This window comes from Ictalurus punctatus, chromosome 7 (genome assembly GCF_001660625.3).
Source record: "Ictalurus punctatus breed USDA103 chromosome 7, Coco_2.0, whole genome shotgun sequence".
NCBI lineage: Eukaryota > Metazoa > Chordata > Actinopteri > Siluriformes > Ictaluridae > Ictalurus > Ictalurus punctatus.
The window spans coordinates 11,180,100-11,194,278 of record NC_030422.2 but is presented as its reverse complement, the minus strand read 5'-3'; the positions used below and the strand labels follow the sequence as shown (position 1 = coordinate 11,194,278).

Here is a 14,179-nt window from a genome sequence, read left to right as displayed (position 1 = left end):
CACCTTGCCGCTGCTCTGTAAGATGGTGGTCCGGGTCCTCCACACTCTCTCTCTGCTCACAATGTCCCTCGTTACGTCCACCTCGGCATCAACAAAGCTCCTCTGCTTCAGCGTGATGTCGTCGTCCAGGTCGGTCTTAATGGTCGAGCGCTTTTTGGCCATGATTTTGGCTTTGATGGCGGCGATCTTCTCCACAGACATGGCCTCCGAGAGCGAGCTGAGAGAGACGCGAGCATATGGAGTGTGACGGAAATGCTTCGGAAAGCGACGATGTTACGAATCTCGTGAACGGATAAAGCACGGTGTGGTTAAAGACATAGAAACGTGTTCGTGTTGGCAAATTGCTGTGGTGCAAGCGGAATAAAACACCACTTCTCGAATGTTCCTAACAAATCCTTTTTCTTTACTCTTCTTAATGAAAACTTATTTAGCAATATTGTATAGGACTGCAGAACGAGATATCTTATGTTTGGAAAAGTGAGCAGAATAAGGGAACTTGTGCTGTGTATTAATATTCTACGTGGAAGTGAGGGTTTTTTTTGGCAATTTGTTTACAGGCAAACCAATTTTACGGGAGACGGCTCTTATTTCTGCAGCATGACAACCTTCATCTATTTTCCTCAAAGTCTCAGAGGCTGTTTGATTACGAGCGAGCTCGTACCGGATCTGATCCGTCTGCACGATGCCTTCCTTATGGCCTTCCAGACGAGCAGCCAGACGCTCCTTATCCAGACGCACCCTTTCTTCATCCTTACACATATACACACACACACACACACACACACACACACACACACACACACACACACACAGTCAATTTAAACACCGCAGCCATATGACAACTATACAGAGACACGCTCTCAGCATGAACCTGCATGGTTTACCTCAACTCGGGGCTTTTTCGCTTCAGAAGACACTTCGTCTGCAGCTCTTTTCACTGTTCAAACACAACAAGTTTGTTTTTTTTAAACCTACGTGAAGATTGCAAAATCAAACTCTGAAATGTAAGAACTCAACCAATTACACAAACCGTTTCTTTAATCGGTGGGGTTAAATGTGCTACGCAATTCCAAAGTCAGCTGTAAGTCGGTAAAATAGTAATTCAGTACATCAGTAAATTATTTAGTCAGTACGTAAGCAAAGTATTACACCAGTTAAACAGCTAGTCAGTACGTCAGATAGTAAGTCAGTCAAATTACGCAAGTAAAATTGTCAGTACGGCAGCAAGACAGTATGTCTGTAAAATATGAAGTCAGGGCATCAGTAAGTATGTCAGCGTGACAGTAAAATATTACATCTAAAATATTAAGTCAGTATAATATTGTCTGAAAAATATTAAGTCAGGATGTTAGTATGTCAGCATGACAGTAAAACAGTATCAATGAGAGTCAGTACATCAGTAAGTCAATAAGACAGTAAATATTTCAGAAATACAACAAAAATATCAGTAAGTACGCCAGTAAGACAGTAACTACGTCAGAAAGACAGTAACTAAATCAGCAAGTACGTCAGTAACTATGTCAGTAAGACAGTAACTACGTCAGTAAGACAGTAACTACGTACGTCAGTAAGACAGTAACTAAGAACGCCAGTAAGACAGTAACTAAGTCAGCAAGTATGTCAGTAACTACGTCAATAAGACAGTAACTACGTCAGTCGGTACATCAGTAAGACAGTAACCACGTCAGTCAGTACATCAGTTAGGCAGTAACTATGTCAGTCGGTACGTCAGTAACTACGTCACTGTCTTACTGACTACATCAGTCGGTACGTCAGTAAGACAGTAACTACATCAGTCAGTACGTCAGTTACACAGTAACTACGACAGTAAGTATGTCAGTAAGGCAGTAACTAAGTCAGTACGTCAGAAACCAAGTCAGTCAGAAACCAAGTCAGTCAGAAACCAAGTCAGTCAGAAACCAAGTCAGTCAGAAACCAAGTCAGTCAGAAACCAAGTCAGTCAGAAACCAAGTCAGTCAGAAACCAAGTCAGTCAGAAACCAAGTCAGTACGTCAGTAACTAAGTCAGTCAGTACGTCATTAAGGCAGTAACTAAATCAGTCAGTATGTCATTAAGGCAGTAACTAAATCAGTCAGTATGTCAGTAAGGCAGTAACTAAATCAGTAAATACATCAGTAAGAATGCAAAGCAGCCAGTAGATCCGCAAGACATAGTTAGTATGTCAGAAAGTAGGTCCAGAGATAGTAATGGTCAATAAGTAAGGAAATAAATCAGAAAGTATGAACAGGCAGTAAATAGGAATGTAAATAAGTGACTGAGTAAGGTGCGTAAGTGAGCAAGTACATAGAAGTAATAATATTTCATGAATCATGAAACGTCACATTTCACCAATTAAGAAGAACATGTTTAGGAATGCCAAAAGGTTTTAAAAACTGGTGAAATTTTACATTTCATGATGCATCAATTAGTTTCCTAAAGAAACCAAACCAGGTTTAATGGTCATGAGGTTTAATAGATTCATTTCCAACTTACTTTAACACAACATAAAACACTAAGCTCTCACTTAACGTTTCACACCACAACCACTGTGTATTTATGCATTAATCCTGTAAATAAAATGGCGTGACGTACCCTGCGTGGCCCGCTGGAGGCCGATCTCGATGGGTGCGCTTCTGTCGATACTCGTTGATGAAGCTGAAAAGGTGGGGGGAAAAAAAAACAAGATCTTTTCCTTTCCATCTTTTCATTTGAAACAACTTCTAACACCATGGCCCTCACACTTACAGCTTTCTCCATTTAGATACGAGAGCAGATCTTTCCTGTCCGGCCTCCTGACTACAGGAATGTTCTCTGTCTGCAGTAGGAGGAACAGGAGAGAGATGGTGAAGAACTAATCAAGAAAAGCAACTCAACAGAAACATTACCCTCAAGTAAAATGTCACCACTGAGCAACCCCCCTACCCCAACTTTGCCTCAGATCTTCCAAAGTCCCTTCGAACCCTCTAAACTTCCCTCAAATGTCCCCTCGGTCCCACCCCGATGTTCCCTCCAGGTGCTTCAGTCGTGTTTCTTCAACACAAGATGAATATCCAGACCTATCAGAACTGAACTGTTTGAATTTCATGAAGTTCCTTCAGCCTACAGCAATTCTGCCTCCAGTGTCCAGAGCGGGTTCGGATTAAGACCCTGAGGACTTACAGCGGCTCGTCGCACGTAGGACGGATGAGGAAGGTGCACGTTGTTGAGGAGGAAAAGGATGGAGTCCAGAGTGTAGTACTCCTTCGGCTGACCTTCTTTCCCTGTCCTGTAATTATAAAATAAAACAGAGGTTATTCCACCCATTTATAGTTCACGACTATAAATGGCAGACCATAAAACCGCGAGTCAAATGTAGCGGTAGAGCGATGATTTGTTTTAACTTCCTGGCAGAGGCAAGCAAGTTTTGGGGGCTGAAATACTGCGTGGGACAAAACAAACTGTAACTTAATGCCAGTCAATTTTCACAAGAGCCACTGCGACACTGTATCTCATGGGTTTGTGGTGAGGCACTTTTGGAGAGTCAGACATCTTGTAATATTTAACCTCAGAGAACAACATTGGTGTAGACTGGTAATGAAACTTATGTACAGGATTTGGCTGGGCAGTATAGCGAGGTTTAACGTTAGGTTTCGTCTCCATCTCTGGAAGAACAAGGAAGTCATGACCTCCTGGCAGAGGCAAACAAGTCTTAAATCAATTTTCATAGAGCAGCTGCACCACCAGCCATTCAAGAGATTGATACTAACGTATTACAAGGTGAAAAAGGTCCGTTTTAGGCCCCTTATATTGATAACTCAGCTTTAAATTTGTGTTTATTACAAAACATATGAAATCAATTGTCCTCTGTATGTTATATTAAATTAAACATGACACTCAGGTAGATGAAAGCTTGCTAGCGGCTTTAAAGTGAAATGTACAGTTGTAAACAGCAGTATCGCGAGATTAAACGTTACTTGACGCGCGACCAACAAATCGCTAAACTGATGTACGAGATTTGGTTACGTTGTATCGCGAGATTTAACGTTAAGTTCCTAACACTTCCCTCGGTGAACATGGAAAACATCAAAAGTTAGAGTTAAGACAGAAAAAATGTTTTCCTGAATCGGATGAATTTCAAGAGTTATTACGCAAACAGTGCTCAGGTTAAGCCTGTTATGAGTTTACAAGTGCTAAATGAACATATTTGATGTGCTGGTAAAATTCTTATGCGGCTAGCAAAGCTTATAAACGTGCCAAAGATTGGCAGTTAATTGACTACCTAATTAAAGAGTCTCGAGTTTAAAAATAAAACAACTTCCGTGCAGTTTCAACGTGCATGCTCCATGCAAAACTTGCAAGCTAAACATATAGCCAGTTACCTAGGTCAAGCAAACAACTACGCGTGGAGATAAATATAAAGCATGACTCACCCCCAGATGACATAGTTCGTTTTGACATTTTTCGGCCAAGAAAATTCCCCAAAGATAACTTCATCGCCTTTAGCGATGATCTCCTTCTTCTGGATGTTGTACTGTCGCAACACACTCAACACGTCCGCCATCTTCCACTCGCCTTCACGCAGGAATAATGTTGTATTATCGAAGCCCTGTACAAATACACGCTCAGGCCATGTTCCAAACGTCTTTCCTGTTCACTGAACACGCACCCTATTAAGGATGTAAAACAACGGCGTCCTAGAATCTATGTAGTGCTCTATATGACTAAGTTAGATTCAGCCGCGACCGGAGTGCCTTCGACAAACGCCTGTTTGGAAATCGGTAACAAGCGAGATGTAAAAATCTAAGATATAAGCCTTTGTTGTGATTTTGTGTGTAATGAGTTAATGATACATCATTTCCAATTTATATAATATTACCGTACGCAAAGTATGTATTAAATTACATATATTTATTCAGGCACAATAAAGAACCGCTCGTTAAGGAGAATCCATACGATACTGTACACCAGGAGGAAGATACTGCAGGTGTAGTTCTCTTCTCCCTCAGTGCACTTTGTAGGATACGAAACAGTTGCGTTTACGCCTTATAAAGCCCATTGTAGTAAACTCACACGAATGTTTACTAAATACGTGCAAAAGTGCTCGCTAGAAGTTGCTGCTAAATCATACTTTTCAGACCCTATGTAGTGCAGTTGTGTAGGGTGGGTATCTGTATCCCAAATGACTCCCACTAGACATATAGTGCACTTCTTAAGGTGCAAAAGCCCTTATTAATATAAAAGATTCCCCTACATAGGGAACATGGAGCTGAAGCCCAAATGACTCCTTTTAGAACATATTTATTTTATACCTCATGTAGGGAGAGTTACAGGGTTAAATCCCAACTCAGTTTTGATTTGACACCTCATACCCTACATAGTGCACTTATATGGAAACCGCAGGGCTGAATCCCAAATCACTCCCTTTTTATTTTATTCCCTACATAGTGCACTTACATGGAGAGTTCTGGAACCTTTATCAGAACTACAGAGTTCCTTTCTTTAAGCCCTACATAGGGTATGACATAATGACTCTGTGCACCCTACCTAGTGCCCTAAATGCATGACTGGCTGTGTGTGTGTTTTAGTTTCATCTGCTAACTTCCACGCAAACGTTCTGTTGTTGAACTAAAGACAAAAAGTATTGGCACCTCCTGTTCAAGTCTTGCTACTGTAGAAAAACAGTCACATGACATGGGGGGGGGGGGGGGGGGGGATAAAAACAATACTGAGACTGCAGATTTTAAAAAAACAAACAAAAAAAAGGTTTATTAAGTTGCAGGCATGTTCTAGGCATTGTGGTGTCAACTACAGTGACTCAGTGCCAGCGCAGAATTCTCTACAGTTCCAGCAATCACAGTGTGTTTGTTTCATTTTTGATTAAACTAATGTTTAAATTCTCTCAAACGATCATAAACATCACAGTTCAGTTCATGTTAAACAATAGAAGTGTAAACTCGAGCATTTCTAAAATATTGGTGTTCATTCTTTTTTACACTAACTACTTGGCAAGCACTTTCGCTAGTTATTTAGGTAACTAGTGGGTCGATGAGGTTCCGTGAGCGGGTTATAAGCAATATTGGAACTGGGAGAAATAAAGGAAACTTCCAGCCAATGATCAGCACACGGTTGCCAGCATAACAGTATTTAGCGGCTACATAAGGTATTAGACCTCACTCATTATTAGTCAAACTTCGGTCTAAATAAAACCCTAAACAGTAACGTAATCAACATAAATACGCGTAAACGTTCCCATAGTCAAAACGGGCGGCGCTAAAGTTAAACCCGACTAGCCGATCACAAACACGATCGTGCCTAGCATAACTCTGGACTCGTATTTACCAAGTCAGACGCACGGAAAAGATGAAATAGCTAGTTAGCTGCATGACATCTTTATATTAAGAAAGCCGACATTATGTTAGCTAATGGTATTGAAACGCAAAGCTATCGGTTTATGATTATGGGACTTATAGTACATCGTGTCCCATCAATAAAACAGCATATTACAGTAAAGCACTACTTCCATCTGATGAAAAGAAAAAGAAAAAATAAAAGCTAGTGACATCACAGGCGCGCAAGTTCAAGTCTGCCTGGTTGAGCCCGATTTAAGCTCCGCCCATTCCAATAGATCACACGCAACAGGTTAAAAAGTGCACTGATATTGTAAACTATGTCTTAAATAAATTCAGTAATGATACATTTAAAAAAAAAAAACAACCACCTAATAACTAACTGTAAAAACTAATCGTCAAAAGAAAATGATTATTATTATTATTATTATTATTATTATTGACATTTCAGGACATTCAGTTTAAACGTTTACTGCTCACGACTGTTGCGATTCAAGACGGAATTTCTCTCTCTCTCTCGTCCTAGCAGGTAAATGTTTACGTTAATCAACAATTGGGTAAACTAGATCATCATTAATTATTATTATATTTTAATATCCAGCTGCATCTTTCAATATTTTTACTTCAAATGAACCTCGACAGCGTCTCGTTCAGGATACATCATCATCGTAACAACTTGTTTACGCACAATCCGTCGTTAGCTTCCTAGCTTAGCTAAAAAGTAGATTTTTTTAAACAGCTTAGCATTCTGCCAAAAAACGCTACATCCTATCGTCACATGACTACATGCAGTAATTCCCCAATACCAAAAATAGATATTTTTATAAAATCGAACGCAGAGTTCTAGTTTTAAAGCGCCGTAACGAATGAAGTTACGCGAACAATCTTTATCCAGCCAGCTGGACGTTATGGGGGGACAGAACCATGTGCACATTTCATTTCTTGCTTTGTTTTTTTTCCGGTGTAGTTTTGCTCGCTGTGGTGCATTTCCCATGGTGCACCTCCCTCATATGACGTCCGTGATGAAGTCGCGGATGACGTCGGCGGTGTGCGAGTCGAACCCGCAGACCTCCAGTACGCCGCCATCGTCCGGATCGACCAGGTTAAGGCTGTTCGTAGTCATGCCGCATACAACCAGCTTCGAAAAGATGCCGGTTTTCTTTTTGTAAAACGATAACAAAAAACACACGTCACACAAATGCGAAAAGCGCATTGTGGGTTTTTTTTTTTTTTTTTTTTAAACTTCATTTTATTTATTTAACGTGAAATGTCTCTACCTGTCGGTACATCCTGAGTGTTTCAGCTGGATTTGACCTCCCGGGCCAAGTTGCATTATTGGTGAAAATAACGAACACGTCCACCATTTTGTCGTTGTCCGAAGCCCAGTTTATAGGAAGAGCGCAGTCCGTACAACTACTGCACACCTAGCAGACAGGAAGTACAATAAAACATGAATAAAACGAATTAAAAAGCTTAGCACAAACGGGAAGATGGAAGTCGTCACTTCTATGCAAGGCATGAATAGTCCTAGCTGTAATGATTGCAATAATCACCAGTTTAATTTAACAAAATGGTTTCCACACTCCTTATTCAGCCGCACATAGACTAGCACTTGATCCAGCACAGACTGTTATATATAAATATAACATTTAATTTGGTTGTCTTTATATAGCACGCGGACAGTCACTCCATGGTGCGTTTACAGCTCTCTCAAACGTTGTTCTGGAGAAACGATCACCTGCACTAACTGCATGGTTATTTGAAGGAGAGACGAATCGGCAGAGATGGCGCAGGGAACAACGGCTCCTTCTGAAAACAGCACGACATCAACATTCTGTTCACTCCGTGTTATCACCTTTGAAGAGAGAATAAAAACAACATACAGGCACAAAAAAAAGGCAAACAAAAAGTAAAGATCGGTTTCCTTGTAAGATCTTGGACTAAACATTTATTTAAACAGTTATATGCTTTCATTTGAGGCTAAGTTTATTGAAAAATCTGAGTTGGTGTAGAAAGCATGACATGTAGTTGCAACACAAGGAAACAGGAATTCATGGTGAGAATAAAAAAAAAAATTTAAAAAAAAAGTTTGTGCTGGTGCTACTACAAGATTTCAGTAATTATGAATCGTGAATCATATGAATTATGTTCAGGATACAAATCATGTCCTTAATATGAATCATATTCTTAATAAAAATCATATGAATCATCTTTATAAGAATCATATGAAACATGGTATTTATACAAATCATACGACTCATGTTCTTTATATGAATCATGTTCTTTATATGAATCATGTTCAGATTTTTTTAGAAACAATATAAACCATTCTTTATATGAATCAGATGAATCATGTTCTTTATACGAATCATATGAACCATGTTCAGGATACGAATCATAACGTGTACATCACAGGTTTGGAGGGTTAGCACTACGCTACAAGTGAGTAAAGCAGCTGGATGTGGGATTATGGGTAAAACATCACCATGCTCATAGCCGCGGCTACGGTCACCGTGCTGACGAGGCTGCCAAGAGCGACGCTGCCGAGGCGAGAGCTCACGTCCACTCCAACTACGAATCGTTTCCCCGTAGACTCGATGTTCTGGTATGGAGAAGATACATGAAACAGAAGTTACATGTCCTGTCTACGAGTGTACCTCTCAGATGCGTTTATCTCACACTCGGATCTCTGGGTCGTGTTCTGTACTGTGAGCTGATAGTAGTTTGTGTGTTCGTACTCACTGAGAAACATTTGCAGAAGGCGGAGTCTAGTGCCTGAATGACGTCTCTGTTCGGCTTCCATTTTAATTTCCCTCGTTTGCCGTGACCTCGCTTGTAGTTCTCAGCCGCCAGCAGGACACTAAGCGGATGAGTTTTAGCCTGAAGGAAACGACAGCAGCACGTGTTTAGACATAAACGAGCGATACAAATAATAATTATAATAATAATAATTATTATTATTGCCTTCAGTAGAGCGTGTTCATCCTGGATCCTCTCACACACGGCCGCCGTCTCCGCACTCCCCAAGCCCAGGAGTTTATCCGCCGTCATTTTTCCCAGATGTGTGAGCAGTGTGGAGATGGACATCTCCTTCAGCAGAGCTTTCCACACCTTCACACACAGACGATAAAATACATCAATGCTACACTACATAATAATCAACAAAATATACAGTTTCTTTTATCAAACTGTTCACAGCATAGCTGTCCATATCCAGTTATCAATCTATCCATCCCTCCCTCTGCTTGCCCATCTACTTATCCATCCATCCTTCCATCTATAACCCTTTCTCTACCTTGTTCCCTCTCTGTCCCCATCTCTCTCCTTCCCTCTATCGCTCTTAAAATCTCTCTCTGTCTCATTCCCTCACTCTATGTCTCTCTGTGTTGTGCGTGTGTGTTTGCACAAGTGTGCGTGTGTACGTGTGTTCATTCTCCCACCTCTCGGGACTTCAGGTGTTTAGAGAGGACATGTTCTCTCTCCAGTTTGTGCTCCTCGATCAGATGCGCCACCTCCAGCTCCTCGCTCGAGTGCTTGGTCTTCTCCACAGCCTCCAGGTACACAAACACCTTCATCACATCCTCCGTCTTTTCTCTGTCCGCGTACGTCTCCTGCACTGCCTTCCAGCCTTTAGTCACGTATTTACTCACCAGAGCCACGCCTGTGAAATGTGGAAAAAGAAAGAAAGAAAGAAACAAACAAACAAACAAAAAAAAAACACATTCAGGGGTCTGCGTGTACAACAGCACGTTGAAAAATGGAGTGCATGTGAGTGTAAGAGCGTGTTACATCACTTCCTGTCCTCACCATCGTTTGCCGGCTTCATGTGTGCCAGTCGGAACAGGTCCTGATGGCACCAGCCTCCTTTCCTTTTACACTTGGTGATGTCACGTGCCAGTCTGAGCGCGTCGTGGCCGTTGTACCAGTCTGCTACGGCTTTCCTCAGAGCTCGACCCCATATGCCACGCTGCCCGGCACTGCTCAGCTCCTTCTTATACTGAACAAAGCTGAAAAGCTCGCTCGGAGAAGCGCACACTTCTTTGAGCACACCGTACGCTGCGCGCTTGGCCTCCACGTCCGAGTGCTGCGAGATCACAGCCAGGGCGAACAGGGCGCTGCCTGTGCTTCTGACTCCGCCCCTCAGACTTATGCGCTGCACCTCCTGCACAGCCTCGCTGCCTCGGCCAGCCTCGAGCAGCTCGGTTAGGGATGAAGCCCGCTCGAGGCACAGGTTCTTCTGCTCGCGTGCTCTGTAGGTGGCGCTTTCTGAGCCGTAGCACAGGAAGCGCCGCAGGCGAACTTCCTCCGTCACAGTTGGCACGCTTCCTGTTTCATTCGTGCAGTTTCCTGTTTCCTGCTGCGGTGGAGATGACAGATCCATAGCGGCGCTTGCTAAAGGAAAACGAAAAAAAACTTTATTAATTTTTTTTATCTTTACAGTTTATTTTCGCAAGCTACACCTTTGTGGATTTTATTGAATTCTTTATTGTTTATTAATTGTTCTGACCAATTAGAAGCCAGGAGTCGGATTCATTATAAAAAGCTTCAACAGGAGAACAAGCTCAGGGTGGAGCGCATTTGCAAACGGTTTTCAGAGATGTAAATGGAAATATACACAATGTCATGCATTCAAAACAAACAAACACCACTATTTTTACGGAGCGCGTGCATTTCCAAGCTCCCTAAAAAGTCCACAGCTGTGACGTCATCACACCGTATTAAGTCAGAACAGACTTTAAATTGAATTTAAATACAAATATACTTCCACAGAAAGAGTTCGAGTGCAGACAGGTATATCTGTGTATTTATTTATTTAAATTTATTTATTGAGAGATAAGAAAGCGAGAAGGAATACCTATGGATGCTAGCCTCCTGGATTAGCATAGCTCATCTTTTCAGACAAAATGGCTCCGAGTTTCAAGCACAGCATCCCTAATTATTATTATTCCACCCCACAACCTGCCATTTTAAACACTTCAAATACAAAGTACGGCCAAGAGTTTAAAGAAGCCGGTTTAATTGCAGTTAACAATCCTTTAGTGATGCAGCTGCCAAGCTTAGCTTCGCGTCTCCCACATTCCGAATCACTTCAGAATCGGTTCTACGTGCTAACAGCAACAAGGAATCAAGTACATACAAAGAATATTTCCTCCAAGTTAGTAAATACAGCTCGATTTACACCATAGTAGTGTTCGATAGCTAGCGACAGTGTGTGGTGTTTTCTTACCGAGGTCGTTAGCCAAAGTCTGGAAGAAGTAGGGATCCTAGATGATTCGATTCTTCGAACCAAGGCACTAGGAATTCAGAGTTAACTCCAAAGCTTCGAAATGAAATTAAGAGGGTTTTAAATAGGAGATGTGTTATGTATGTAATAAGCATCACACTTTTATCATTTATTTATTTAACGAGATCCCATACTGTCGTATCCTGGCCTCGTAGTTTGTTTGGTGTTTTTTTTTTTTTTTTGGGGGGGTGGCGGTGGAGAAAATGATTGCGTTGAATCAACTCCCAAAATCTGGACTCACAATCGGAGTCGACTCCAAACATTTCAGTGACTCGAACATCCCTACAATCAGATGCTCTGAAATTCCGGCCTCGTGCTCCAATCCGCGTTCTCGCGTCTTAACTAGGGCACTTGGCTCGTGCGTTGGAATTCCATGAGTGTGTATGTGTGTGTGTATATACGTGTATATATGTGTACTGATGCGCCGTCGCCACACGGTGGCAGAAAAATCAAACAAATACAAAATAAATACAAAATACGGCTCATCGAAGCTTCCTGAAGGTGGCGTTGTAGCGATTAAATACAGCTACTTCATGCTACGCTACATGTAAAACGCTAATCTTAACCTCATTAACCAAAAACAAAAACATTTAGCTTGTTAATTAGCAGGTTAATTACTTCAGAACACCACTTCAGGCTAGGCTAATTTAACAGTTTTGGAAAATATTGTAATGATAAACGAATTGCTAAACAAATCAGCAATATTTGAGTGATATCTTAGAAGCTGTTATTATTATTATTATTATTATTATTATTATTATTATTATTATTATTAAAATTTCTAATAAAATCGTAGTAGGATGTGTAACTAACTTTATAATTGCTAAACAACACTGTTATGTTGGAGCATATCCAATCACGCTTCATTATTTCCTTAAGTAAATGAACTAGCTAGCTGAACTCTACTATGAACACAAAGTGTATTAATACATTAATATATATTTTATACCTTGTGTACGTGTAATTAAAAAAAATCTACGAGCACACAAACTGCGGTTTATACTCTATGTTATGAAATATTAAACAGCTGCAGCATTGTGAATGATGACACCTCAAACACAACCCCCCCCCCCCCCCCCCCCCCCCCAAAGCATTAAAGCGAACACAGCTACAGACCAACAAGATGTGCGTCTGTGTGAAATGACAACATTTTATTTATTATATTTCTATACACATTGAGGGGAAATAAGCATTTTAGTTTTTTTGTTATTTAATATACCGTATTAAAATGTATACAGTATGTTACTGTGTAAAATGAAATTGGCATGGAAAAAGTCATTGGAGACCTCGAATTTCCAAGCGTTTAGTGTTGCAAAGCCATCGTTAGCAATTACAGCTTTGAGACATCTATGGTAAAAAGGAATTAGCTATCCTCAATTCCCTGGATTGAACTACGTGGCCTAATCAAATAAAGTCACTGTTTCAAAACCCTCCATAAATGAGGTCCTCTGAAGTCAGGAGATCGGCTTTCTTGAGTTATCATGGCTGTGTGTTTTGGGCTCGTTGTCGTGATTTGCTTTCTTGGCTGACAAAATTAAATTCACCTCTAATATGTCCAAGCAGAACCATACCGTGATGCTCCCGCCACCGTGCTTCACTCTGGGTGTGATGGTGTTTTTAAGCCTTTTAGAGCATGTTAGTTTGAGAACATTGCATGGTTCACCGGTCCGAGAACCTTTACGTATATATATTTTCATATAGTGGCTGAATAGGATTATTTTATTAATCAATTAATCAATTTATTATTAATCAATGTAATTTTTTAAAACATATCTTTCTTTAGGCTTATGAATACATTGTGTTTTTTTGTTCATGTGTACAAAGTCAAAACCCATTAGGTGAGTAAACTTTAGGAAACTTCATATTTATTGCTTCAATATTTTTTTTCTATTAAATTTGTGATTGTGTATTTATTAACTATTGTATTTTTATTCATTATTAAATATTTTATTATTTATCTATCTATCTATCTATCTATATATATATATATATATATATATATATATATATATATATATATATATATATATATATATATATATATATATGAGATGTATTCAAAATATTTTTTTTCAGTGTTCAGAGATGTGTCACTCTGTCTTTTTTGTTCCTTTCCTTTACAATTTACTTTTCAAAGCACAAGCCCTTGACAAACTGTTTTTGTGCTTCTAAACACTTCTCAGCCTTGAGACGAGACTGAAGCAGAGTCTGAGAGTCCTGCTACGAAAATACAATCTTCTTAAAAATGGATCTGTAACCCAAAAGAAATGATAAGTGATAAATGGAGAAACATATGAATGCAGACTTTATCAACTTGCCTGGATAATCAGTGAGTGTGCTCAAAATGATGTGTACACATGCTAATTATGGCTAATTACCCCCCATGCTCGATTGCGCTAATTAGTCCAAGCGTGGACTATTTAAACATGAATTCCAGAGAGGAGATGCAGAAGAAAAGAGCATGGTAATTAAAAACAACTACTCTTGTCTAAGCGTATTTGGTTAATTAGCCGTGTAGCTTTATCTGACACTTCACTCGAGATTGTTGACTACAAAAAGATCGACAACT

The 14,179-nt window shown here is 40.2% G+C and overlaps 2 protein-coding genes across 3 annotated transcripts in view; both read right to left on the bottom strand.

The window, feature by feature from the left end:
* cdc73 (cell division cycle 73, Paf1/RNA polymerase II complex component, homolog (S. cerevisiae)) overlaps positions 1–4,552 on the bottom strand; it is a 32,038-nt gene extending 27,486 nt beyond the window's left edge. The window contains exons 1-7 of the mRNA XM_017471565.3: positions 4,410–4,552; positions 3,160–3,265; positions 2,746–2,815; positions 2,593–2,655; positions 885–937; positions 662–750; positions 4–217 (exon numbers count right to left, since the gene is read on the bottom strand). Of these exons, the coding sequence (XP_017327054.1) occupies positions 4–217; positions 662–750; positions 885–937; positions 2,593–2,655; positions 2,746–2,815; positions 3,160–3,265; positions 4,410–4,540 (726 nt within the window). The 5' untranslated portion in view covers positions 4,541–4,552. The remainder of the gene's footprint in view (positions 1–3; positions 218–661; positions 751–884; positions 938–2,592; positions 2,656–2,745; positions 2,816–3,159; positions 3,266–4,409) is intronic.
* A 1,163-nt stretch (positions 4,553–5,715) lies between these two features.
* Positions 5,716–11,774, bottom strand: ro60 (Ro60, Y RNA binding protein). 2 transcript variants are annotated; one of them, XM_017473235.3, is made up of 9 exons: positions 11,554–11,774; positions 10,134–10,718; positions 9,767–9,987; positions 9,291–9,437; positions 9,069–9,206; positions 8,812–8,928; positions 8,065–8,181; positions 7,604–7,750; positions 5,716–7,485 (listed from the first exon to the last, which is right to left on the bottom strand). In XM_017473235.3, the coding sequence occupies exons 2-9, from the start codon at positions 10,705–10,707 to the stop codon at positions 7,333–7,335; spliced, it is 1,614 nt and encodes a 537-aa protein (XP_017328724.1). In that variant the 5' UTR covers positions 10,708–10,718; positions 11,554–11,774; the 3' UTR covers positions 5,716–7,332. The 2 variants fall into 2 exon arrangements, with proteins under 2 accessions (XP_017328724.1, XP_017328723.1); XM_017473234.3 differs by lacking the exon at positions 11,554–11,774 and adding an exon at positions 11,182–11,517.
* Between the last annotated feature and the right edge of the window lie 2,405 nt (positions 11,775–14,179).